Source organism: Lipomyces arxii, assembly GCF_038497795.1.
Source record: "Lipomyces arxii strain Phaff 12-163 unplaced genomic scaffold V1512scaffold_2, whole genome shotgun sequence".
Taxonomy (NCBI): Eukaryota; Fungi; Ascomycota; class Lipomycetes; order Lipomycetales; family Lipomycetaceae; genus Lipomyces; species Lipomyces arxii.
The window spans coordinates 325,623-350,705 of NW_027117701.1; the positions used below are offsets into that span (position 1 = coordinate 325,623).

General features: G+C 47.2%; 14 protein-coding genes across 14 annotated transcripts; 6 read left to right on the top strand and 8 right to left on the bottom strand.

Moving 5' to 3' along the window:
• Positions 1–865: 865 nt before the first annotated feature.
• On the top strand, positions 866–1,495 carry V1512DRAFT_269577 (endoplasmic reticulum-based factor for assembly of V-ATPase-domain-containing protein; the record flags this gene model as incomplete). Its single annotated transcript, XM_066917578.1, has 2 exons — positions 866–1,060; positions 1,100–1,495. The coding sequence occupies 2 exons, from the start codon at positions 866–868 to the stop codon at positions 1,493–1,495; spliced, it is 591 nt and encodes a 196-aa protein (XP_066773457.1).
• Positions 1,496–1,749: 254 nt separating this feature from the next.
• On the bottom strand, positions 1,750–2,025 carry V1512DRAFT_245551 (uncharacterized protein; the record flags this gene model as incomplete). Its single annotated transcript, XM_066914378.1, has 1 exon — positions 1,750–2,025. The coding sequence occupies one exon, from the start codon at positions 2,023–2,025 to the stop codon at positions 1,750–1,752; it is 276 nt and encodes a 91-aa protein (XP_066773458.1).
• Positions 2,026–2,156: 131 nt separating this feature from the next.
• Positions 2,157–3,792, top strand: V1512DRAFT_233554 (proteasome regulatory subunit C-terminal-domain-containing protein). The gene is made up of 2 exons (XM_066914039.1): positions 2,157–3,572; positions 3,615–3,792. The coding sequence occupies exons 1-2, from the start codon at positions 2,173–2,175 to the stop codon at positions 3,673–3,675; spliced, it is 1,461 nt and encodes a 486-aa protein (XP_066773459.1). The 5' UTR covers positions 2,157–2,172; the 3' UTR covers positions 3,676–3,792.
• Positions 3,793–3,905: 113 nt separating this feature from the next.
• V1512DRAFT_257770 (ubiquitin-conjugating enzyme/RWD-like protein) lies at positions 3,906–4,708 on the top strand. Its single transcript, XM_066915297.1, has 4 exons — positions 3,906–4,034; positions 4,082–4,157; positions 4,209–4,286; positions 4,333–4,708. The coding sequence occupies exons 1-4, from the start codon at positions 3,991–3,993 to the stop codon at positions 4,576–4,578; spliced, it is 444 nt and encodes a 147-aa protein (XP_066773460.1). The 5' UTR covers positions 3,906–3,990; the 3' UTR covers positions 4,579–4,708.
• On the bottom strand, positions 4,648–6,447 carry V1512DRAFT_273944 (PIN domain-like protein). The gene is made up of 2 exons (XM_066917752.1): positions 6,416–6,447; positions 4,648–6,374 (listed from the first exon to the last, which is right to left on the bottom strand). The coding sequence occupies exons 1-2, from the start codon at positions 6,426–6,428 to the stop codon at positions 4,741–4,743; spliced, it is 1,647 nt and encodes a 548-aa protein (XP_066773461.1). The 5' UTR covers positions 6,429–6,447; the 3' UTR covers positions 4,648–4,740.
• A 94-nt stretch (positions 6,448–6,541) lies between these two features.
• On the top strand, positions 6,542–7,236 carry V1512DRAFT_257772 (uncharacterized protein). The gene is made up of 2 exons (XM_066915298.1): positions 6,542–6,764; positions 6,831–7,236. Exons 1-2 carry the CDS (start codon positions 6,605–6,607, stop codon positions 7,199–7,201), a joined length of 531 nt encoding a protein of 176 aa, XP_066773462.1. The 5' UTR covers positions 6,542–6,604; the 3' UTR covers positions 7,202–7,236.
• A 627-nt stretch (positions 7,237–7,863) lies between these two features.
• Positions 7,864–9,175, bottom strand: V1512DRAFT_220111 (endoplasmic reticulum vesicle transporter-domain-containing protein). Its single transcript, XM_066913677.1, has 3 exons — positions 9,047–9,175; positions 8,371–9,003; positions 7,864–8,326 (listed from the first exon to the last, which is right to left on the bottom strand). Exons 1-3 carry the CDS (start codon positions 9,084–9,086, stop codon positions 7,968–7,970), a joined length of 1,032 nt encoding a protein of 343 aa, XP_066773463.1. The 5' UTR covers positions 9,087–9,175; the 3' UTR covers positions 7,864–7,967.
• Positions 9,176–9,178: 3 nt separating this feature from the next.
• V1512DRAFT_202860 (UEV domain-containing protein) lies at positions 9,179–10,410 on the bottom strand (the record flags this gene model as incomplete). The annotated part of the gene is made up of 2 exons (XM_066913273.1): positions 9,179–10,281; positions 10,326–10,410. Coding segments are annotated over 2 exons (1,188 nt in total), but the record flags the coding sequence as incomplete, so codon positions are not given.
• Positions 10,411–10,684: 274 nt separating this feature from the next.
• On the top strand, positions 10,685–14,456 carry V1512DRAFT_245558 (SAC3/GANP/Nin1/mts3/eIF-3 p25 family-domain-containing protein; the record flags this gene model as incomplete). Its single annotated transcript, XM_066914379.1, has 6 exons — positions 10,685–10,700; positions 10,745–11,301; positions 11,343–11,953; positions 11,996–12,149; positions 12,518–12,619; positions 12,666–14,456. 6 exons carry the CDS (start codon positions 10,685–10,687, stop codon positions 14,454–14,456), a joined length of 3,231 nt encoding a protein of 1,076 aa, XP_066773465.1.
• Positions 14,457–14,639: 183 nt separating this feature from the next.
• On the top strand, positions 14,640–16,615 carry V1512DRAFT_285032 (uncharacterized protein). Its single transcript, XM_066918037.1, has 5 exons — positions 14,640–14,908; positions 14,957–14,989; positions 15,049–15,163; positions 15,214–16,442; positions 16,484–16,615. The coding sequence occupies exons 1-5, from the start codon at positions 14,873–14,875 to the stop codon at positions 16,553–16,555; spliced, it is 1,485 nt and encodes a 494-aa protein (XP_066773466.1). The 5' UTR covers positions 14,640–14,872; the 3' UTR covers positions 16,556–16,615.
• V1512DRAFT_257781 (thymidylate synthase/dCMP hydroxymethylase domain-containing protein) lies at positions 16,542–17,651 on the bottom strand. Its single transcript, XM_066915299.1, has one exon. It carries the CDS (start codon positions 17,627–17,629, stop codon positions 16,634–16,636), a length of 996 nt encoding a protein of 331 aa, XP_066773467.1. The 5' UTR covers positions 17,630–17,651; the 3' UTR covers positions 16,542–16,633.
• A 1,156-nt stretch (positions 17,652–18,807) lies between these two features.
• On the bottom strand, positions 18,808–20,433 carry V1512DRAFT_245561 (exocyst complex component Sec10-domain-containing protein; the record flags this gene model as incomplete). The annotated part of the gene is made up of 7 exons (XM_066914380.1): positions 18,808–18,897; positions 18,940–19,227; positions 19,272–19,574; positions 19,616–19,996; positions 20,042–20,205; positions 20,247–20,325; positions 20,371–20,433. 7 exons carry the CDS (start codon positions 20,431–20,433, stop codon positions 18,808–18,810), a joined length of 1,368 nt encoding a protein of 455 aa, XP_066773468.1.
• A 106-nt stretch (positions 20,434–20,539) lies between these two features.
• On the bottom strand, positions 20,540–21,704 carry V1512DRAFT_203279 (pseudouridine synthase; the record flags this gene model as incomplete). The annotated part of the gene is made up of 2 exons (XM_066913287.1): positions 20,540–21,242; positions 21,289–21,704. The coding sequence occupies 2 exons, from the start codon at positions 21,702–21,704 to the stop codon at positions 20,540–20,542; spliced, it is 1,119 nt and encodes a 372-aa protein (XP_066773469.1).
• A 157-nt stretch (positions 21,705–21,861) lies between these two features.
• Positions 21,862–24,574, bottom strand: V1512DRAFT_233585 (Spb1 C-terminal domain-containing protein). The gene is made up of 4 exons (XM_066914040.1): positions 24,472–24,574; positions 24,322–24,426; positions 24,224–24,275; positions 21,862–24,179 (listed from the first exon to the last, which is right to left on the bottom strand). Exons 1-4 carry the CDS (start codon positions 24,538–24,540, stop codon positions 21,901–21,903), a joined length of 2,505 nt encoding a protein of 834 aa, XP_066773470.1. The 5' UTR covers positions 24,541–24,574; the 3' UTR covers positions 21,862–21,900.
• Between the last annotated feature and the right edge of the window lie 509 nt (positions 24,575–25,083).

The window sequence follows — 25,083 nt, forward strand, 5'->3', positions numbered from 1 at the left end:
TGACTGCGATGAGAATGCCAAATAGGAATATCGACACTAGACCCTTTACTAGTGTAAAAAACATTGACACTAAACCCTCGTAATTACAATACTTTAGTAGCAATTTCATGGTGATGTGGCAAAATCATTCAACATCTTAAAACAAATGCACAAATGCCCTCACCAAGAAGATCACCACTTTTAGTCGCACGATCAACAAACCCGACACCGATGCATTCGCCTCCATTCAACCCTGTTTCGCCTAGTCTATCCCAGCAGCCGTCACCTCTTCTACTCGCATCTTCATCACCATGTTCTACATCTCCATTACTCGGGCCTACTACCGCGATATCAATCACACGGACGGCGCAGTTCAAGCAGCAACAGCAGCAGCAGCGGAATGCGCAGATGAAGGTCGCCATGCCGATGCCGCAGCAGTTCTCGACCGCGGTTAGTGCAGATGGGACGCCATACATTTTGCCAGTTGGGTCGCCTGTGGGGCCGGTGACTCCGATGCTACTGAATGAGGACGACACGGTCGTGATGCCGGCTGGATATGGTACGAGTCCGTCTGTTGGGTACGGAACTAGTCCTCGACGGATGTTAAGACCTCATTCGCAGACGGTTAGGACTGGGCCGTATAGTTATTTGACGAAGGAGAAGGAGAAGGAAGAGAAGTAATTTGTTATTTGTTCATCTGTTAATTGTTTATTTGCTCATTGGGTTGGAGTTTGGTTTGTTTATAGTCATAGCGCATTACATAGTGCATTACATAATACATTCATTGCATAATACATTGCATAATACATTACATAATGCATTACATAATGCATTACATAATACAATCATATAATGCACTGGCAAAGCGTGTCGGCTTCAAACAAACATGAAATTGACTAAAACGGATAGAATCAAACAAAAGATTGAATTGTTCAATTCAAAATACAATTCAACATTTCCTAATCAGGAATATATTACACATAATTTACTCACAAAGCTTTCAATTGACTTGAATGTGTCATTATCGTCATTATTAGAAGGCACAGAAGTGTATATTCCACCTAAACCAGAGAAGAAACATGTGAGTAGTTTATATTAAACTGAACTATACTAATGAAAGGATCCTGAATACGATAAAAGAATGAACATTTTACGAACAAGACTTCAGGAACAAGAATACCAATCAATGATTGCTTCCGCTTTACCTTCAGAATCGTACTCTGTCATGGAAGGATTCGATAGAAAGGAGCTCAAGAACCAAATCTCGGTAATCGTGAACGTTCTATTCTCAGTCGCGTCTGTTGGATTTGCAGTCTGGTCTTGGGCCGCTGCTAGTTTAGACGTTGGCAAACGGTTACTACTGACCATGTTTGCCTGTGCCATCGTGTTGATTGCAGAGGTCACCTTATATTTGGGGTATCTACAGAGAATATCAGACGCAAAGAAAGAAGAAGCGGCAAAGAAAGAGGTCAAGACTGTGCTTAATACTGTCGAGTTCCATTCAAAGGTCAATTAGTTTTATTGTACATATTAATCATCTCCTCTATTCGCTTGATTTCATTCTCCACACTCTCAACCGACTCATATTCATCATAACCCTGATGCAGTTCCTCTAACTTCTGTCGTTGTTCTTCAATGACCCTCTCATACTTCTCTACACTCTCTTCAAGCACTCGTACTCGTTCTTTATAATACTCCACTCTGCCTGCTACTTCTGCCGCAGCAGGACTAATAATTAGTTCGTCTCTTATAACTGTATACATGCACTCACTAAATCTTGACCAGTCGTTCCAATTCTGCACATATCGCAATACCATCTTCATCCGCACTCGGTTTCGTCTGCGTCATGCCTTCGCCGCTTCGTAACACCACATGATTCGACCGATCAAGCGTCAACACTTTGGTCTCGTCTGTGTCTGCATCGCGAATCAGTGACGTAACTTGCTGCCGACGCAAAGCTGCGTTCGTAAAATGCGTCGGCCGTGAGAAGTCGAGTGACGATAACGAGTGTGCGGATTCTGTTATTGAGTACAGTATTCCCTCCATGTGCGCGTAGTAGTGCGCGTAGACATGTAAACAAAGGCCCAATATATCGTGTCTTGTAATTCCAAGGGTCTTGTATTAGTGATTAAGGGTCTTGTGTAATTTGTGATCTTGAATGTTCTCACGCTCCTTCACACAACATCATCACCAATGTCAGCCAAAGTAGAAATCAAAGACGAGAAAATGGTCGACGTCGGAGAGTCGACTATGCCAGACGAGATCGCGTCACTCGTTTTATCTGACATCAAGCAGAACTTTGGGTTTCTCGAGCACGCCGCTACCAACTTTGAGCCGCGGTTTTCGCTGCGGGTGTTGCGTGGACTGGGCACGTTGCGACGGCGGTTGAGTGCGGACGTGTTGTTGAGCGCGGTCGAGGCTGCGTATCCGAGTGGGAGCAAGACTGCGGGTGTGATTTGTAAGTATATCGGCAAACAGGTGGTCCCGATGGAAGTTGATCAGGACGAGACCGAGGTGTTGCCTGAGATTGATGTTTACATGTTGCTTTTGACTCAGGTCTATTTGCTTGATCAGCGTGATTTTGGTAGTTTGAGTGCGTTCAGTGACGAGTGCGTTGCGATCTTGAGGACGTATAACAGACGGACACTCGATGCACTTGCGGCCAAGATGTACTTTTACTATGCGCATGCAAAGGAGCTCACGCATCAAACAGTCGAGATCAGACCATTGCTGCTGGCTGTGCTGAGAACGTCGACGTTGCGTCATGATACAGAGACCAGGGCGATGCTGACCACGCTGCTGTTGAGAAACTATCTCAGCACGCAAGCCATTTCTCAAGCGCATCAGCTGGTGCTCAAGTCCGACTTTCCTGCGACCGCGTCATCGTCCGTCGTTGCGCGATACATGTATTATTCTGGCCGGATCAAGGCGATCCAGTTGGACTACTTTGGTGCAAACGAGGATTTGATTGGCGCCAGCCGTAAGGCTCCGCAGACGTCGTACGCGACTGGGTTTTTGCAGTCGGTCCAGAAATTGAAGATAATTATCGAGTTGTTGATGGGTGATATTCCCGAACGCCAGCTGTTTCGTGAAAAGGTCTACGGAAACGCACTGGAGCCGTACATGGATCTGGTCAAGTCTGTCAGAGTCGGGCATGTGCCGCAATTTTCAGAAACGATCGAGAAATACGGGGCGACGTTCAAGAAGGACGGGACGTACATGCTGATTTTGCGTTTGCGTCAGAATGTCATTAAGACCGGTATTAGAATGATGTCGCTTTCGTATTCCAAGATTTCTCTACGCGACATTTGCATTCGGTTACATTTAGATTCCGAAGAAAGCGCAGAGTACATTGTTGCGAAAGCGATCCGGGACAGCGTGATTGAGGCCACGATTGATCACGAGAACGGGTTTATGCAGTCGAAAGAGGTGTTGGACGTGTACTCTACATCTGAACCAAACGCCGCGTTCCATGAACGAATTAAGTTTTGCATTGGATTGCATAACGAAAGTGTCAAGGCCATGAGATATCCCATGAACCAACACCGGATTGAACTTAAGAATGTCGAAGAGGCACGAGAGCGAGAGAAGGAGTAAGTGCTTGTACTGTTTTGTATGAATTTACTAACATTTAGACTTGCATCTGAGATTCAGGAGGGTGATATTGGTGATGATGATGATTTTGATGGGTTGTAGTCTATTCTACGCGTATTCTGCGTATTCTAACTATTCTATAACATATTCTATAGCATATTATATATCATAATAGTATAGCATAGTAGCATAGTATATATAAATTGGTATAGCATAGTACGTATCATGCACACGTTTAGACACTTACGCAGATAATAACACCTGCCCTAACCCTGTACCATTTTCGCCTCCGGAATCGACTCTCACGTCGCTTTCTTTCTTTCGCTAACAATCTTTTGCTTATCAAATCATTTCATTTCTCTCACTTTCGACGCGGTTTAGAAGAAAAAATAATAAATAAATAAATAAATAAGAAGAATGGCTTTAAAGAGAATCAGCAAAGAATTATCAGATCTTGGACGGTACGTATCTGATTATGTAAGGAGAGTCACGATACTGACAACTAAAGGGACCCGCCCTCCTCATGCTCTGCTGGTCCAATCGGTGAAGACCTTTTCCATTGGCAAGCAACTATAATGGGACCTGTAAGTGACGTTGTCATGGCAACGACGATGTTGTTATTCACATGTTTCTAGGGTGATTCGCCTTATTCTGGCGGTGTTTTCTTTCTCTCAATCCATTTCCCTACAGATTACCCATTCAAGCCTCCAAAGGTGCGTATTTTATTATTATTAAGTGGAAGCAAAGGCTGACGAACAGGTCTCGTTCACGACGAGAATTTATCATCCCAACATCAACTCAAACGGCAGTATCTGTTTAGACATATTGCGCGACCAATGGTCTCCTGCGCTGACGATTTCCAAAGTACTGCTGTCGATCTGCTCGATGCTGACAGACCCGAACCCAGACGATCCACTTGTGCCGGAGATTGCACATGTGTATAAATCTGATCGGGCCAAGTATGAAGCCACCGCAAGGGAGTGGACACGGAAGTATGCCGTGTGACGACACATGTCGGATGATGATGAGAGTAGCGTGAACGGGAGTGGGTTTTTTATGTGTTTTATAATAAATGGCTGTGCGATTAAGTGTGGTTTCATACATTAGTCTGCTCTTGCTAAATCTGTATCTTTCATCATTTGACGTAGTCATGAGACTGCTGCGCGGTCATTTGTCGTAGTTCGCACTGAATCGGACAAACCTGTTGCCAGAAAGTAAGGACGAGCAGTCGGAGCTGCGTTTGGGAGCGAAGAAAGCAGGCGGCAGTGGGCTGGTGGGACGTGAGATAGACGACATGAATGAGAATGACCGCGTCTGTGAGAATGGGATTGAGTGCGCGTGTGACGATTGTGTCTCCGTCTCTTGCCTGTTCTGCGTCTCCTCCGTATCTTGCTCTTGCCTCGTTTTTGTTTCCTCTGTTTCTTGCTCTTGCGTCTCATCCGTTTCTTGCTCCTGCTCTTGCGTGTCTTGCTCTTGCGTATCTTGCTCTTGCGTATCTCGCGTATCTCGCGTATCTTGCTGGGTGTACTCAGTCCTGTCATACACCCCGGGATCGTTCTCACGCTTCACACTGCGCTGGAAGAACTTACTCTGCCCAAACGCTTCGCCATCATCCATCCGTTTCAACCTCTTGCTTACAACGTCTTGCCCACGCAACACTGCGCCAAACGGCGTCTCGACCTTCTGCAGCTCTGCGACCCAGTTTTTGTTTGTCACATCGGTTAATGGCGTTTGTCGCTTAAAGTAGTTTGTAATTGACTCTGTCTTGGTACTTACCTGCGCCGGCTTTTTCACCGAAATCGACAGCAGAGGAAGTTTTGTGACTGGGTCGAGATGTCCGGTCGCAATCCCAGTCGCGGTCTCGGGAGAGAGAGCAGGGCCAATATGGTAATCCGTCTCTTGAGAGAGCCGGATATCCGGTTCAATCAGGTGCACGATTTTCTTGCGCACAGGGTCGTACACTCGCTGGTACAAGAACGTTTTATCCGCACGGTCAAACTGGGTCTTGAACTCTGGTGGGACCGCGATTTTGCCGTCGAGCGCCATCATATGCAGTGCTCTGTCCGGCGTGCGGTACCGCTTCAGATACGCGTGCGCCCTTTTAAGTCCGACGTTCGGGATCCCGGGGCTGTAGTCACACCCGGCAAAGATGGCCATATGCCGAAACATGGTGTCTGTGAAGGACGACAAGTCGAGCTGGGTGACTTGGCTGAACCTGTCTCGTCGTATCGCGACACAGTCGCCGTAGTCTGTCAACTTTGTCAGCAGTGTTTTGCAGCCAAACACAAGCAAGTCCGAGTCTTCAGAGATGACGGCGGACACAAGGCCGCGTTTCTCGAGATACGCCAGCTGCGCGTCTGCTTCGTAAGGTGCAACCACGTACGGCACGCCAGCGGCCTCGAGTGCATTTATGAATTTTCCCGCCATTGCGGGCGTCACGTCAATCGCTTTCTGAAAGTACTCAAACGCGCGAGTCTTGTTTTGCCCGGTCTTGTACATCTCTACCGCAACCCCTAGCGCGTCGTGTCGTGCTTTGCGACGAGAGGTCTCGGTGTGCGCTTTGGAAGGCAAATACGCGCCATCAAGCACGACGTACGGATGCACGCCGTAGTGCTGCAGCATCCTGACCCTGCGCATAGCGTACTCGACGTACTTGCTTGTCGGCCTGTTCAACGCCAGCTCGACCGCGCACGAGATGGCACCGCGGTGCAGCCAGACGTACCCGTCAACCGCGACAACTTGCCCGGCGAACTCTTTAATGTGAATTGGCTGTTGAATTGACTTAAGAAGCGGTAAAAGACCTAAATGTTAGATTGTTTAAACACAAAATACCGAAACGTACCTGTTATGCCCATCGATGTGTTTGGATTGTTTACTTTGAACGACCGCCGAGGAACTTAAGCCCCTGAGCCGCACCGAAAAGTTCTCCCAACCCATACTTCTGCTCCTGCTCCTACTCCTACTCCTACTACTCTCATAACGATACAATAAATAGTCTGTATAATATATATATATATAATCTAAGAAAGACATGCCAATTACAAAGTCGCTTCGAAAAGTTGAGCAGAAGATCAAGAAAGGCGCAGTGCATCCAAAGGCCCGGAAGTTCAAGCAGCTTAACAAGGCCACTTTGCGTGAAACCAAGATGAATAAACGAAGAGTCGAGCGGGAAATGGCTCGTGACGTTCAGTGTATGTATGCTCTACTAGTAGTGCTAGAGTATGCTTTAGTAGTGCTAGGGTATGCTAACTTTATAGTATTGCGACTAAAGTTTCTACGAGCCAAAGTCGATTCAAGCGATAAAGACGTGTTTGGAGTCGACGAGATTGAAGAGTTCGTGAGTGAGTTCATTGCGCGAGACGATGCCGAGCTGGACCAGCTGAAGAGCACTCGGCGGCCAGGGCGACCGAGTTCAGGCCGACAGGACAGTTTACAGACCCGGCGCGACTTTGAAGTGGCCGAGTTTGCGTCCGGATTCTACGTCCCGGACCTGACTGACAGAGACAACGTGAAGGCTGTCCGGGCCTGGAGTCAGGATTACGGTGGGATTGGGCTGATCAAGTTTGTGAGGGTCGCGAAGGGATTGGGCGTGCAAATTGCGAGTAGAGATGATGTAGATATGGTTTAAATTATTAATGCAACAACACATATTCCTAGCACTAACGATAGACTTGCTTTAGTAGAGTGAGCGATATTGCTTACAGCAGCCGTAGTCTGTAACTGAAGTGCAACAGCAGTAGAATCATGATTGTAAATCACGGTCGTCGCAGTCACGGTCGAGATGGGTGTTCCCTGGTCGTTCGTGACAGTTGATACCAAAACCGTCGTCGTGACCGGAGTCGAAACTGCTGCTAGTGGTGTGGTAGTGGTGACGGTCGAGTTGACTGCCCGTCTGATGAGCCCAGGTTTGATTTTGTCCGTGGGATGACTGACTACTCGCTGGTCTTGAAGAACCGGGATGTTATGAATTGAATGAGAATGACCAAACAATTTTTCCTTCCAATCTTCGGTTCTATCGCGCCATGACAAGTCTTGTTGTCTGTTTGCAGGTTCAATCTGTCGTCGTGGAGTATCGTGAAGTACGAACTTGGTTTGATCATGCGTACGCTCGTGATGAAAGTATGAATCTTTGAAATACAGCCCAATTCCAATTAATAACATAAACAAAAACAAACTGTTTATTCTTATCATCTTTGCCTTATTTATTCTTCACGATGAAAAAGCAAGAGCATTTGCAGGAAGAACCGTTTATATATAGGTGCCATCGGGTTAGGGCTGCGCTAGCAACCACAGTTTATTTATGGCATAAATGTATTTACATTATACGCAATATTAACATCGTACGTATATTATTCGTACGCACAAATGTATGTGTGTGTAATTTGTATCGTACGCTACTCTTTCTTACCATCCAGCATAGTCTGCCAAGTCGGACTTGGACTTCCGTTTGTCTCCCATTTCGTATAAACAGAATCTAGGATCGGGTACATCCAGCCAGTGCAAACAACCAATCCTCCAAGCACATTGATAAGTCTAACGACGAATTGCCAGAACGGCACTCTGCGCTCCGTGATTGTGAGTCCAATGGGCTCAATGTCGTATTTGATGAATATGCCTGGTGGTCGGGTAGGATTGACTTGCGAGTGAGGGTGTTCCGTCACAGCGTACTGGTTCGTAAACACGACGTGCCGGCCACCGTATCCGATGTACGTGGTAGGCACAATCGAGATGTAGTACTGGTATCTAAATAGATCTGTAACGTCAGCCTTGTCTTCACAAACAAAATCAAGTGCGTACGAGTGTCGACGATGGCTGCAACACCGTCTAAAGGGTTCTCTAGCTTCGGATAGTACTCTCCAAACGACAGCTCATCAATCACATGAGAAAAGTTCAACGCGTCTTGTCTGACGACCGTCCTTGACCGCGCATCATCCAGATACCCGTAGTTTTTTGCCGTTATGTGGAAATCTCCCTGCACCTTATTTAGTTTCAAAGACCCAAAGATCCTGCATGCCGGCACGTCTTTCCTCGGTTTATGCGTCTTGCTGAACTTCTTTGCCGCTTTCGCCCGTCTAAACACGGTCTCCAATTTATCATCCGCTTCTTCCCGTGCCTCAATCGTGAGCTCATGCGTGTCGCGCAAATCGAACCCGGCATCTTCCATGCTCAGCAACTCCGCCGCATATAACCTGTCGCCCGCACTGTCCTGCACGTTCACATGCACACTCTCACACGCCATCGCGACCGTGATGTCGACGTTCATCTGCATGTCCCACCCAACAGAATCGTCAACCGCAAACTGCTGGTCCTCGACGCCGGCGAAATACGATCCGAGCTCGGTCCAGATCAGATATGCGCATACTAATCCGAGCAGAATCGTCGTGAACCCGCCCTGTGACGACCGGGTCGTGTACGTCGACGATACCTTTTCTATACGCGTTAGTACTGTCAACACTACAGGATAATAACATACGAAACGCGTCAAATGTCCTGACTTTAGGTATTTTGTCCATTCAACGTCGTGATGTCTATCGGTGAGAGAACTTCTCAAGCCGCACGCTCACGATAACTACACACTCACTACAACTAGGGCAAACAAATGTATTTATTTATTCAGTCCAATATCAAGCTCAATCTTCCTTACAAGAGCTCGTTTCAAAAACTGTTCGCGTGCCAGATTCCTCGCATGCTTTAAAAACAACTCCAACGGCACCCGCTCTCTATCCAGCGCCCGTCCAAGCACGTAAATTGTATCTTCAATCGCCAAATCATCCGCCGCAAGCTCGTATAGCTGGTTAAACACGGCCGCTTCCGCAGTCACAATCTCGTCCACGTTGACGTCCCCACGCTGTTTCGCGTCCGCAATTGCCGCGTTGGCATGCGCGATCTTTTCCACCACTATGTGTTGGTTCCGGACACTTGCCTCGGAGATGCGGTCGAGCTCAGACTTTTCGCGCAAAAGCGACGATTCGGTCCGTTTGAGTCGGTCCAATGTCGAGCGTAAATGATCGAGCTGGGCCTGCATCTGCGGCTGTGCGGTCTGGGCCTTGGACTGCAGCGCGGACGCAATCTCGTTCACGAGTCGGGTTTGTTCGGGGTGCGGTGGCAGTGACGGGCCGGCTGGCGGAGGTGGAGGCAAGATGGGGTCGTCTATTATATCGTGGTAGCCCACGTTAACTGGGCCGGGGTTCGGTGGGCGCCCTGCGTATGCAGGTGTAGCAGACGGTGCATGTGCGGGAGGTGTAGCAGACGGTGCATGTGCGGGAGGTGCAGGAGGTGCAGGAGGTGCAGGAGGTACTGGAGGTACTGGAGGTACTGGAGGTACTGGCGCAAATGCAGGAGGAGGAGGAGGTTGATGTGCAAACGAATTAGAGGGTGCGTATGCGGGCTGCTGTGGTTTGCCATACACAGGCGGTTCTTTTCCAAACACATCACATAGAACTGCACACAGTCCCATCAAGTTGATTTGTGGATTTGCTCCGTTCCAATACGACAAGTACGGGTGGTATATCTTGCCGTTACTGTCGACATGATTTCCTGCTCTGAGGTTCATGTTTGGCGTCGGACTGACGAATGCGAACGGCGCAACGTAAGGATATTCGTATGGAACCCAGATCGATACTGGGATGTTGTACGTTGTTGATTTGAATGTTGCTGGTAATGTGCCGTGAATGTTCAGTAGGAGTTCGGACTTGCCATTCTCGTGTGCTAGACATTAGCTATCGTAACGATACGTCGCAAATTAAACGTACTGTACACGCTCGTCCGAGGTGATAACGAAGCGTACGATTGTAATAAGGCAGCGACATCAGCGTACGTCCTGTTAACATCACGATATTCCTGGTCATAATCAGCCTGTTGTAGTTGAGTGACGGCATTGAACGTACCTGAAGAAGCACTCGATGAAGCCACTCAAGTGTTTGTGGCGGGACCAGCCGTGACATTTGGTTATTCAGTCAATTGGCCTTTATTTTGCCTTTTTTAAGGTGAAATGAACCTTGTTGAGTGACGAAACGGACGTTTCAAGATAAAAGATTGGTACTATACCCTTTGTGCTTACACTCTTAACAGTGGCACTTGCTTTGTGTATTCTTATCCTAATTAAGATACCATGAAACCGGACGCGGGTCAGTAAGTCTGTTTAGTTATGGACGAATACTAACAAATACAGGCAAGACGTCGTACTCGTCAGTCAAGGTCACAAAGTCGCTTCACAAGCCAAAGCCCGAGCCGTCGCAGTCGTCGGGTTCGAGTTCAATGAGAGAATGGCCCGAGTCACTCAAGAAGTACGTTGGCAGATGTTTTCACAACGCGGATCCTGCGAAAAGAAGCGCTATTGAGAGTAGTTTAAAAGAAATAATCACGGCAGAGATCACGGCTGGGACGTTGTGGGATGTGAATTGGGATACACGGGTGATGCCTGACGGGGTGGAACATACTAACATACAGACGAATATGCAGACCGGTACGCAGACCAGTACGCAGACACAGACAAAGGCACAGATAAAGATAAAGACACCGACAAAGAAAAGAGGATCAAAATGGGACCAGTCGCCAGTAAAGACTAACAAGGCAGAAGAGTCTAGGCATGAGAAGAAGATTAATACAAAAAACAGTATATACGACAAGAACTTTGTCGAGTCACAAGAAAGGAAAGACAAACGAGCTCGAAAGTACGAACAAGAGCTTCGAGCGACTCCGGAGAGATCTACGCCTGTTTATGTCGAAGTACGTAATGTCGCATACGTCCATTTTGTACTGACACTCAGGACACTGAACTCCAGCAATTTGTTGGCAAAAGCACCAAGCTTGAAAAGAAGTATTTCCGACTGACCGCGGCGCCAGATCCAGAGACCGTCCGTCCATTGCACGTGTTGAAGCAGACGTTACAGTTACTCCGGACCAAATGGTCTACAGACCGGAACTACGCTTACATTTGCGACCAGTTTAAATCCATGCGCCAGGACTTAACTGTGCAGCTCATTCAGACCGAGTTCACCGTGAACGTGTACGAGATCCACGCCCGAATCGCATTGGAGAACGGTGACTTGGGAGAGTACAATCAGTGTCAATCTCAGTTACGCAACTTATACGCGTCAGGCATACCAGGACACCAGACTGAATTTTTGGCTTACAGGATATTATACTTACTTCACACCAGAAACAGGAGCGACATGAACGATTTGATGATTGAACTGACAGACCAAGAGAAAATAGAGCCTGCGGTCGCGCACGCGCTGAAAGTCAGGACCGCAGTTGAGGACTTTGATTATCATGCGCTTATGAAATTGTACCTGACTGCACCAAATATGGGCGGGTTCGTAATGGACTCGTTCATTGAGAGAGAACGAACTGCTGCGATGGAAATCATCAGCAAAGCGTACGTTGTCTGTTACTTATATTAACTTGACTAATCAAGTAGGTTCCGTCCAGACGTGCCTCTTCGATTTCTAACTGATGAAATTGGGTTCGACAGTGACAGTTCGTGTGTTGAATTTCTCGACAAATCGTCACTTAGCCAGTTCATTGACCCAGATTCACTTAAATTTAACACAAAGAACGCATATCCTGTTACTGTAAGTAACAGACAGTCTGCTTTTAGGAAGATTGATATCAAAGGTCAGATATAATTTTGAATACCAAACAATATATATAAGAATGTGATGCAGTGTAGATAGTAGGGTAAGGGTGTTTTCGCGTAAAATACCCCTACCCGCTATACAATTCGAACCCCTTTACTCGTGCTATTCACGCCTCTATCATTCAAAACGACAACATTAAACGGCATTTGAAGAGGAAAAAGAGAAGAGAAAATAATAAGAGAATAAGAGAATTATAAGGGTCAATTAGGGTTAATACGATATGATAAAGGTATTCAACAGTCTCGTTCAGTAGCTGAGATCAACTTACCACTCGAGACTTGTCAACAATACTAACAAAATAGGGATTAAGGCGATCTTTAAGAGGCGACAGAAACGTATCAACGACCTCGTCTCATCATTCAATTTCTCAGAAATCTCCATTCACAATTATACCACCAAAGAAGGTTAGTTCATATCGCGATGGGAGAGTACTATGATGTTAATAAACAGGTCATTAAAGCTTTATATGATTACAATGCATCTTCTCCAGGTGAACTATCATTCAACAAAGGGGACTTCTTTCATGTAATTGGAAATGAAAACGATTTGAACTGGTATGAGGCATGTAACCCTAGCACAAACATGAGAGGAATGGTACCAGTCACGTACTTTCAAGTGCTTGGACGGAATGAACGTGAGAGTTTAGGAAGCAGCATCCCGACAAATACCATTATAACGAGTCAGAAGAAGAATTCAGGCATTTCAGAATCATCGTCTTCGCCGGCGACACATAGTCCAACCAACAGACGCTCGTCAGGAGTTATGTCTTCTGCATCGTCAACTTCGTCAGGGAAGGTCAAGTCACAGCCGCTGTATGGCATTGTGCAGTATAACTTTGTGGCTGAGCGGCCGGACGAACTGGACGCGTATGAAGGCGATACCGTGATTGTGGTTGCGCAGTCGAATCACGAATGGTTTGTCGCCAAACCAATTGGCAGATTAGGCGGTCCTGGACTGATTCCTATATCGTACGTTGAAATACGAGACATGACGACCGGGAAAACAATCGAGAACATGGACGATGCAATCATGAAGGCAGGTGTGCCGAGGGTGGAAGAGTGGAAAAAGAGAACAGCGGAATATAAAGCGAGCAGTATACCACTCGGCAAGTTTGACGACGACGATACGATATATTCCAAGTTCCAGTCCATGTCTGTCACGCAACAGCCACAGTCCCAGCCGGATTTATTCGCGCCTCAGCAACAACAACAACAGCAGCAGCAGCAAGAACAGTACTCAATTGCACAGTCGTATGGGTCGTACTCACCATACGGCAACCGCATGTCGCAACGGACGTCAGTCACAGGGTATGACCCTGTAGTCGTCAGTGCAACGGTCGACAAGTTCGCGTTCGATAACGGACGGTACTGGTACTTATTAATCGCTGAGCTTGAGGACGGCATGTTCCGGACTTTGTGTCGGTTCTACGAGGATTTTTACGATTTTCAAATCAGGCTGTTGGACGAGTTCCCCGAAGAAGCCGGTCGGACCGGGCGTCAGCGCATTCTGCCGTTCATTCCTGGCCCAGTCACGTTTGTGAATGACTCAATCTCGAGCCAAAGAAGAGTGAATCTGGATGAATACGTTCAGAAACTGATCGTGCTGCCGCAATACATCTCACGCAGTCAGTTGGTCAGAGGTTTGTTTGCCGTTCGGTCCGGAGACATTGAGTCGCATCAGCCGGTTTTGTCGCTACAGCAGGCTCGGATTCGGGACTCGCGTGCGACCGCAAACTCAGGGTTGAGCTCGACGCGGTCACAGCGAACAGATACCGGCCGCGGGGCGTATGATCAGTCTTCTTCCCGACTGTCGCGCTCGATGGCGCAGAAGCTGTCGCTCGACCGGCTGCGGTCTGCCAGTTCGTCGCAGCTTGCAAGACCGGTCTCGGGCTCGACCACGACCACCAGCACCAGCGATGTGCGCGCAAGTTATGTCGGTAGCGAGGTGACACGTGATGTCGAGCTCGAGCGCACCGAGTCGTACCAACCTACGCCACAGCCCACCGCGGTTGGGAATATAAAAGTCAAAGTATTTCACCAGGACGACTTGATTGCAATCCGTGTCCCAGCCGACATCAGTTTCGCACAACTCGAACAGAAATTACAAGACAGGCTTGGGTCGAGCGAGTTGGTGTTTTACTACATGAACGAACATACCGGTCAGCACCACATGCTTGCGAACGACGCCGAGCTGGTCGCGGCGGTTGGGAATGGTGCGAAACTGGTGCTGTACACCCAGTGAGTGAGTACGTTACGTACTGTACACTATGAATGCATTTTTGTGGGTCGTCTGGATGTTTTTGTTTCTAGTTTTGCATGGTCGCTTTTCTTTGGAATTTTGCTGTTTGAAATGTAGGATTATCTTTTGTTTGTATAAAAAAATGTATTATATAATCTACACTCCTTGTCTTCATATGTTTGTTGCTGTAATTGTCGTTCTTCATCTGTTGCAGTGGTGGTCGTCGGTCGAGAACTGGCGTACAAAAACTGAGGGCTTTGTAGATTGTGTACGCAACAGCCCTAACCCTCGATTATGATGGTTCCGTTCCGTCGTCGTCGTCGTCGTCACTCTCTGAACAGACAAGACGAACTCAAGTGCAGTGTTTCCTTGAATCGCATAAAACGTAGCCTTTTGACTGAATCAAATAGATAAACTAAATGTCGTGGAAGGGCATTCAAAAGTCGGTCGTTCGAGTATGTTAAATCGATGATGAAAGAGAGTATGAACTGACAACTATCAAGGCACCGCAAAATCTACGGCAGAAGTTCAACATTGTGAGTATTTGCATGATGGAGATGGGTCTTGTTTCAATGTTCTGACTGTATCTCTAAAGGGGGAAATGACTAAAGATGCTGTCTTTATTGATGCTGAACGAAGATTCAAAGAGCTGGAAATTGAGACTAAGAAGTTACATGATGAATCTGCAAAGTACTTTTCTGCTATCAACTGTGTGTTTACTGTATTATACTGAATGAATTTCGGGACTGACAATGTGTAGCAATGTTGACTCATCAGATTGAATTCTCAAAAGCAATCGAAGAAATCTACAAACCAATCAGTGGTAAAGCATCTGACCCTAACGCGGCGATCCCGGAAGGTAATCCTGAAGGCATTCAAGCATGTGAGCAGTATCGTGAGATTGTGACCGAGTTGCAAACCACGTTACAGCCCGAGCTCGAGATGTTGGACACCAGAATTGTCAAGCCTGCTGAAGAGCTACTCGAGATTGTCAAGCACATTCGGAAACTTGTCGTCAAGCGTGCGCATAAGCAGGTCGACTTGGACCGGCACCAGAACTCGCTCAAGAAGTTACAGGATAAACGCGAGAAGACGCTGAAGGACGAAAAACAGCTGTACAAGGTCGAGAACGACTACGACATTGCGCTGCAGGAATACAACTACTACAACGACATGCTCAAGGAAGATCTGCCGAAACTGTTTGCGCTTGAGACCGAGTTCATCAAGCCGCTGTTCCAGTCGTTCTACTACATGCAGCTCAACATCTTCTACACGCTTTACGAGCGCATGAACGGTAACGACATTCCGTACTTCAACATGCAGTCGGGTGAAGATCTCGAAGTCGCGTTCAACCGCAAACGCGGCAACATTGTTGAGATTGCCGAAGCCATTCCGATAACAAAGTTCAATTTGATGCGTGCAAAGAAGAAACACCTTGACCCGAAATTGATGCGACGCGGGAACGCAGGGTTCAGTCCCCCCGGCGGCGCGTCGCCAAGCACCGGATCAAACTCAATGTTCCTCCCCGACGGATCCATCGCTCCGCCGTCATACCAGACCCAGAACGGATACGGCCAGCAACCGCCGTCAGAGTACAATAACTACAACCAACAGCCGGCTGAGTACAGCGCGTACGCTCCCCAGCCCGGCCAGCCGGCATACGGTTCTCCGACCGTGTCAGCGTACGGGTCTCCTGCTTCCGTCGGGTCACCCTACACTCCTGCACAGTACCAGCAGCCGGCACCGTATCAACAACCCACGCCGACCGGCCTGCCAGCGTATCAGGCTCCTGCCACACAGCCGTACGCTGGGTACCCTGTTGAGAAGAAGGCTGCGCCGCCACCACCGGGAAAGCCTGCTGGGTTGGCAGGAGCGCCGGGATTGGAGTACTGTGTTGCGCAGTTTGACTATGCTGCTCAGGCGGAAGGTGATTTGAGTTTTAGTACTGGAGACCGGATCGAAATCGTTCAGCGAACGGCGGATCCTAATGTGAGTTTTTGTGTTCTGTGAGAAATTTGACTAATGAATAGGGATGGTGGACAGGTAAATTGAATGGGTATCAAGGGGTATTTCCTGGTAACTACGTTGTTCTTGAAGGATGAGAATGTTGCATTATTTTTGTCTTGCTAGATTGTAATTGTAGGCAGTGTTTATATCGTACACATTAAATCTCTTAAAGATCAAACCGACATCTTCATGTCAATCTTGCCGTAAGGTTTATAACCTACCACAGTAAAATCTTCAAACTTATAGTCATCAATATCAGTCACGTCTCTGTTAATGTACAGTTTCGGAAATTCTCTTGGTTCCCGCTCGAGCTGGATCTTGACCGCATCAACATGGTCAAGGTATACGTGCGCGTCCCCAAGCGTGTGGATGAACTCGCCAGGTCTGAGATTACACACTTTGGCAATCATAATTGTGAACAACGCGTAACTGGCAATGTTGAACGGCACACCGAGTCCCATATCCGCCGAACGCTGGTACAAACAGCACGACAGCTCTCCCTGTGTTCCCGGCCCATCCGGGTACGACACGTAGAACTGAGCGAACATGTGGCACGGCGGCAGCGCCATCTTGAGCGCGTCGGCTGGGTTCCAGGCCGTCAAAACAAGTCGTCTGTCGAACGGCTTATGCTTTAACTTGTAAATCAAATCAGCCAACTGGTCGACGCCTTTGCCACTGTAATCCGTTTCCGCATCAACGTACTCGGTACCGAAATGCCGCCATTGAAACCCATACACCGGGCCTAGATCCCCGACTTTTCTGTGTGTCAATCCAACACTGTCTAAATACTCCCGCGACCCGTTTCCATCCCAGATATGCACTCCCTTTTCCGCCAAATCCAACGCGTTTGTGCTTCCAGATACGAACCAGAGTAATTCGTGTATAATCCCTTTCAGAAACACGCGTTTGGTCGTTAATAAAGGAAACGTGTTGTCACGCAGTGAAAACCGCATCTGCGGAGGCGCAAATAACGACATGGTGCCTGTGCCTGTCCTGTCTGCGCGCTTCTCTCCAAATCTTAAAATTCTGTCGCATAAACTCAGATACGCGTCCTCGTCGGGGTTGATTGATTTAGACACATTACTGAACCGTGTATCTGGAGGTGATGAAGGCGGTGACGATGATGGCTCGTCGCTCTGCCCGACTGATGAGCTTGAATTTGGTGACATTCTTTGTGTTCTGGCGTTTGTGTGATCTTTTAGAATCGAAGGACGCGATTGTTGAAGGCGCGTAAACAAAGTTACCCGGCGTGTTATACTTAAATCAATATGTTTTATACGTTTATGTCACATCATACGCCCAAACAACAATCAACGCGTAAACATGACGCGCCATTTGTTAGTAAAACAGGCGACGGCTTTTCATGAGCTAAACGTGACGGACAAGAGTGGTTTGTTTGGGCCTCAAATTACATACTTGCTTGACGTGCCCTGTTGAGATCATGTCTGACGCCAGGCGAGCGAATTCAAGCAGCGATGCAATTTCGAGATTCTTCGTGATACGCCATACTAGACTCCTGGGAAACATGTCTACGTGATCGAGAAGTTGTTTAGAAATGGAAATTTTGAACTTGGGCGACAAAACCTTGTTGTCTTTGAATAAGAAAATTGGCGGTTCGAAGGCACTTGACCCGATGACTTGAGTGCTCGTAGACATCGCGTCGTCGCCGTATACAAGTTCGCGCAACGAGATGAGGTAGTACAGGTCCAATTTTGATGTGCGTCGTACGCGACTTTGTGTCATTCACAATCTCGCTTCCTGCGAAAACTTATGGCTTCACGCGTATATGTCGAACCCGGGTCCAAGATGATCGTAGTAAACCTGCAGCGAGTATCGGATAGATGCCTGCACCCGCCAAAAATGTCATGCAACACGAGACAAGTCGCGTTTAGTAGATGATTGAACCTCTTTCTTAGTGCCTCTGAGTCTTTGTATATGTGCATGCATCACAGTCCGACACCAGATTAGGTCTAGTCTAGAACCGGACAAAGGCCTTGACATTCATAACTTATTATTTTGCAATAACCCTACGGCATCACCAGTTACATAGTCAGTGATGTATCGTCTTAAAACTGTGACTGAGTAGACACAGGCCCCATGACCATATATTCGCGATCTATGTTGACCTCAATCCGTTTCAGTCTCCATAGTTCGAGTTTATATCATTACCCTAACATATCAGAGAGTATCTCAGTACAGTTTCGGAACCGATTGTTACTGATTAAGGTTCAGGGGGATCAGCCATGCATACAAAATGAACTTTATTCATCGGTACCGAACTTTTACCGAAGTAAAGACGAGCACTCCATTATGATATATGTTGAATTAATTGCATTTGCTCTGTAAACTACCGATTCTTGACCCACCGATTCTGTGTTTTGACACTTCCCAACTTGTTAAATATGGTATTGTTTTTTGTACTTGTCTTCTTTTGCATCTATCTCATTAGCATAAATCAGTGCCAAATCATAAAACATACGTGATAGGCGTTAAACCTCGCAAGCACCACGCCAGCCAGCTCTTGCAAGTTCTTCTTCTCAGTCTCAATGTACTGTCTGTTTTCTACAAACGGCACAAACAAGTCCTGCATGTTCTGGTCCAGTAACATTGCGATGCCACGGCCGGTGTCGATGTCGGCTGTGATGATCGCTTTGAGATCTGCGACCAGTTTGCCAATATCAGAGTGCGCCCGCTCGAGCACGCGGAGGTATGCTAGCGTGGATATTGATTTTGCCTGTGATAGCTTGAGTTCGACGCGCTGCTGGATCTGGTTAAATTAGAGAAATTCAAAGTAGAAAAAAGTAAACTCACCGTCTGCGCAAACAAGCGCTGTAAAAACACTCGCAGCACATCATCAGGGTGCGGAAATACTTGTTTGATGATCCCACATTCCTGCTTCACGGTCGCGCGAATCTCATCAAACAGTTTCAACGTGGCCTTGTCGAACGGAATGTCAGTACAATTGGGATCACTTAACTTCTGAAATAAATCGCTGTCGTCTGGTTCAAACTCGTGTAGTAACTTATCCTTGACGATGAAGAACTCGTGTTGGTTCACAAAGATCTGAATTACGCTTGCTCCGCCATTGAACTCCGTCAACGTGACCGCGACGTCCTATCATTATCAGCTTGCTCAGTTTATTAAAGTAGTCATACCTTCATTCCAACTAAATCCGCAGCCCTATACGCCTTATCGAACGACACCAGTAGTTCACGTTCCAGCATCTCTGCATATTTTTCAATATTGTCGCTCGCCTCTTCCGCTCTTGGGATCGACGTGATCTTGCGCGCAAGTCTGAGCAACTGTCTGATTGTAATCGCGCACTGCCGTTGATCCTCATTACTCCCCGTCCGCATGGCATCGACGGTGGAGGTATCGTTGTTTAGAAACGCAATGTAGCATTTGATGATGAAACTACTTGAAGCGGCTCTGTTTCTCTGTCTTGAAACTAAATCTACTGTTTCACCTAATGACGTCGTAGTAGACGCTACTTCAGACACCAGTAGATCTAGATCCGCAAACTGCAACGTCAAGGTCTATTCTATTAGCCTGTCTCCCGCTTGCGACCTGCGTAAACTTACCTGACACTGAGCTTCAATCGCGCTTGACGTCTTTTGATGTAAAGTATCTGCCTGTTGAGAATCAAATTGGATTCTCTGTTCGCGATTATTCAAATCAGCACTGATTTTCCTGAGTGCGTCCAAAGCAGCCTCGAACGTCCTGATGTAAGGCTTCGGATTAATCGCTACTCATTAGAACTGCTTCTCCAAAGCACAGTGAACATACCAACAGACTTCCCATGTCGTTCTTGTATCGTGTTGTGAGCCGTCAACTTCTCTACAAACTCAGTCGCACTGATTTGTTTCTACTCTCGTAAGTTTATCACTACCTTAAAGCACGTCAGACTCACTAAGAAAGTGTCTTGACTAAGTAAATCCCGAGCATCCGGGTCTAAATCGTATATTGAACTCATTCCTGCCTTGGACTGTCGCTGGTGGGCGAATCATTTGGTCAACTAAGATGGGACAATGTCGGGCGGGTTAATCAGGGTTAATCAGGGTTACATGTCTGTCTACATTTTAACTACTCTTCACGTCCTCAACATTCTCCTCGCCATCTGGCTCTATCGCTGCGACTTCTAGCTTCGCTGATTCTGTCTCAATCGCAACTTCAGGGTCATACTTCGCCTCAGGTCCATTCTCCATCCAGAACTTAGCCTGCGGTATCCACCTGTCGAAATCTCCCTGCAAATCTTCATTTGAAATCACGTTCTTGCCAATTTCCCAATCTCCCTGTCTGGACCGTGTCAACTTGACCACATACGCGTTCGTGCCCATCGCAATCGCCATATCATGCACCAAAGATCGGATATACGTTCCCGAGGACACCGTAGCCCTAATATGTACAATCGGGCCTTTCACGTCTGTTTCAGCGATTTCAGGTCCCGGCGGCGCTTTGGAAGAATCAATCACAAACTCGACATCCTCGGCCCCAAGCGTGGCCAAATCGCCTTTGTCTTTCAAACTCTCCAGTTCAGCTTCTGCGGCCTTGTTGCCGTCTTTGGCAAGTGCTTTTAACGCTGCCTGTCTAAACACGCGTTCCTGTAGAATCTCATCGCTTGACGCCCGCTTGGAAGGATATATGTACTCGTGCTCGTGAATCAGTTCGCCAACCGTCAGTTCAGAGATTGTCATGTTGCGCGGCTGGATGTCCCTCGGTAACGATTCCAGATTGCGCGCGTATTCGTACAGCTTCGTACCACCGACCTTAATAGCCGAGTATCTTTTCATTAGTACAAGTCGTACGCCAATGCCTAAAAGTTTCTCACATTGGTGGGATCTGCTGGATTTCACCCGTAAACAGCGGTAACACCTTCTCAATACCCTCGTCAGTCACACCATCGCACCCCGCTGTCTGCAGCACAGCACCTTCCGCATCGTACGTCGTGGTCGCACACCCGAAATGTGCAATCACGTCGTAAGTCTTGGTGCACCCGAGGAACTCTCCCAACCGCTTGGTCCCGTCATTGACTCCGAGCACCAACACCCCGTCCGCAGCTGGATCAAGCGTGCCTCCATGACCCATCTTAACTTTTGGCAGTTTCCGGCGTTTGCGCTTCCGCTCGGCGTCTCGGTCAAGCTTCTGGTGGAACACTGGGTCTTGTTCCATCATGATTTGCACTTTCTCTTTGAACGCGTTCGAACTCACGCCCGGCGGCTTCTCGACTGCAAATATGCCTGACATTTGAATCCTGCTCTGTCTACGACTCAGTCCAAATTCGTTCACAGCTGTAGACAATAGTCGCAGTTGCTGCCCGATTCGCATCGTTGCAAAGCCTGACACTCTGCTCCAGAAATTTTATAACTTCCACTGAGCCGCACCATCTCAACCACTTTACAGCTTAAAACATTAAAACAGTTTATTAACCAATGCAATGCAATTACTTTTTCGCCAGCCGTTTCAGTGCCCTCATTTCCTTCTTCATACGTCCGTCAACCATCTTATACCGTCCCTTAACACCGTTCGGTCGGCCCTGGCCCTTGTTGGCGCCCTTGGCGACAACGACCTTGACCTGAGCCTTTGGCGCCTTCTTCTGCCCCTTCCTCATCAACTTCTGTATACTGTCTGCCTTCTCCTTCTCGCTCTTATTAGGGTCGTCCACAATCAAGTCGGACTTCTTGCGCAACTTTTCGAGTTTTTGCGACGCCTTGTACTTCTTTCTCGCAAGGGCTTCTTCAACCTTCTTGATCGGACGCGCGTTCAGTGCACGGAGTTTAGCTTTGACGGCAGCAGCAGCTTCTGCTGTAATAGGCCGGATCGGCTTGCTGAAGCGGTCTTCGTCGTCGAGGAACCATTGCGGCAATCCGTCCCGATCACGCATGGAGTATCTATTGTACGAGTCGTCAATCACGTCTGCCTGAGACCGTTTCTTGAGCGCAAGATCATGAGCAAGAGTCATGGCTTCAGCCGTGATGATGTCGATGTTTGCCTTGCCTTCGTCAGCCTCGTCATCTTCGGCCTTGGCATCCGTGTCCCATGAGTCGTCCGGTCTATGTTTAGCCGCCTTGACGACCTCGAACGAGTTTTTGTCCGGCTTGACGTCTTCGGATTCTTGCTTGACGGACTTGTTGCGCATCGAAATGATCTTGTCGATGGCTTCATCGTCATCACTGTCGTCCGATTGCAAGCCTTCAATCTCGCTAAACACGTTCTGACCAAAAAACCGATGTGCCTGCCTGCTGAGCCCGTTGATTTTAACGTCGTCTTCCAAAGTGGTTATCAGCTTCTTTTTCGAATCGGTTACTTCTTCTTTAATCTCGTCCTCGGATTCAGACTGGTAATCTTCATCGAATTTGACTCCGTCCTCGTCGTCATCGTCTTCAGATGGCGCAAGCTCTTCGAAGCCAGTCCACTCGAGATCATCGGTATCGGTCCTGGCAAGTTTGGCACGGTAGTTTGCGTCGTTCTCGGCCCGCTGGGTTTGATATTTCTCGTACATGATATCGAGCTCATCCTCGAGCCTGTCTGCGTCAACATCACTATCCTCGCCAATCTCAATCTCCTCCTTGACTTTCTTCTTGTCGTCTTCATTCACGACAATCATGTTCATCTTGCCCTTGGCCAACGTGTCCAGCTGTCCAGACTTCTCAACGTCCTTCAGCGCAAACAAAGAGTCAGCACCGACGGTCGCGGCCTCAATACCAATGTCTACTGGGTTCAGCATTCCGAGCTGCATCCTGATGATTTCTTTCTGACGCATCTCGTTACGGCGTCTGCGCTCGCGCTTGCGGTGTAAAGCTTCCTTTTCTTGTAGTCCTTTAAGCTCGTAATCAATACGTTCGTCCTCGGTCATATTTGCCAGTTGTTCGGCTATCAAGTCTGGCTTTTCTTCTTCCACAACCTCGTCTAAACCAAGCGCAGTTCTGCATTTCAGGCGCCATTTGAGCAATTGTCTAAAATCCTTTTTGCCCAAAACTTTTAAATCCTTGCACAGTTCCTTCAATTCAGTCGTAGTCTCTTCTAGCTTCTTGACGATCTTTAACTGTGCAGCCAAGTCAACTTTCTCGCCTTCTAGAGTTTCTTCTGGTTCTGTATTCGGGACATCAAATGTAAATTGCGACATTGAGCCAAGTGCAGCAATTGCGTCGGCGCCGGTAATGTAGTCCAGCACAGACATGGTCTTGAACTGCGTGTAGTTTCCTTCTTCATAACCGTCACGTTTACGTTTCTTCTTTTCCGGGTTAAACACTTTAGCCTCGTAATTGGGCGTTGGGTCTGTCAAGTCCTCAAACACGGACCGCGGGTCGAGAAACTTCGGATCGATCCGCTTGGGCGCCTTGAAACCTCTGCAGACAACGAAAATCTCAGCGGACACGTTACGCGATGCAGGCGGTTTGGTGGCCTCGACCTTGGTGAAAAGCTGGTTGAAGACCCACATCAGATTGTTATAATCCTTCGACCTGAACACTTTAGTTACAAACACACCACCGGGCATGAGAAACTCTGTTGCAAGCTTGAGTGACTGTAGCACGAGTTCAGACTGCGTAAACGCGTCCTGGACCCACGCAGTACCGACGTTGGGAGCACCGTCGTGAAGTACGCAGTCTGCTTTCCATGTCTTGAGATGCTGTCGCAATTGAGCACGGCATTTGTCGGACGTAATGTCTTCTTGAAACGCAATGACGTTCGGGATCGGCTTGATTGGATCCAAATCCACGCCTGTTTGTTAGACCTGATTGAACGCTGTGAAAAGGGAAACATACCAACGATGAGTGAGTTTTGAGGACATAGACTTGATGCGACTTGTAACCATGACTGTATTGTTTGGTAATAGTTTTTTAAAAAAATAAAATACACGTACGCCAGGAGCAGCACATAAATCAATCACGACTTTGGATTTCTCAAGGAAATTTCCATATTTCTGGTTAATTTGTAGGATTTTGAATGCAGCACGAGCACGATAGCCCTTAAATGTCAGTCAAAGCACGTATGATACACAAACTACACAAACCTTCTCTTTGGCAAGACGATAGTAATGATCTAAACGACCTTTTCCAAATTTTTTTTGGCTTTTTCCCATGCTTATGTCGTTGCGTCTTTGTGTGAGATTGTGTTCTGTTCTGAATTGACGAAAAAAATATATTTCGCGTTGGGACATTAGAGTTAGTCCGGGTAATCTAATTTTAGACAGTGTGGTTTAATAGGCAGGGTAACTATTTAAGGTTCATGAATTTGTCCGGATTTGGTAATTTTAAACAGCAAAATAAATCAAATTTAAATTGAAATTCTTTATATATTTTAATTGAAATTTGTACGGTTAAATAGAGCTCATTTTTATGTGTATTTTAGTGTAATTTTTAAAGTGAAATTACTAGCTATTATTCTGGGTATAATAGTATAGAGTACAACACACTACCCACATGCGTACGAATACCCATTTTAATGTGCTTCAAAGTACACCCTCTTTCATTGTTTAAAAAGTCCCACAATTGGTAAACCCACACACCTTTTTTCTTTTGTTCTCTTTTCGCTTTTCTTCTTATTTCAGAGCATTTTCAGTCTGATAAAATCGAATTGTCGCGATTCAGTCAAAACCGCCATATTGTCTTCTGCTACAACAACT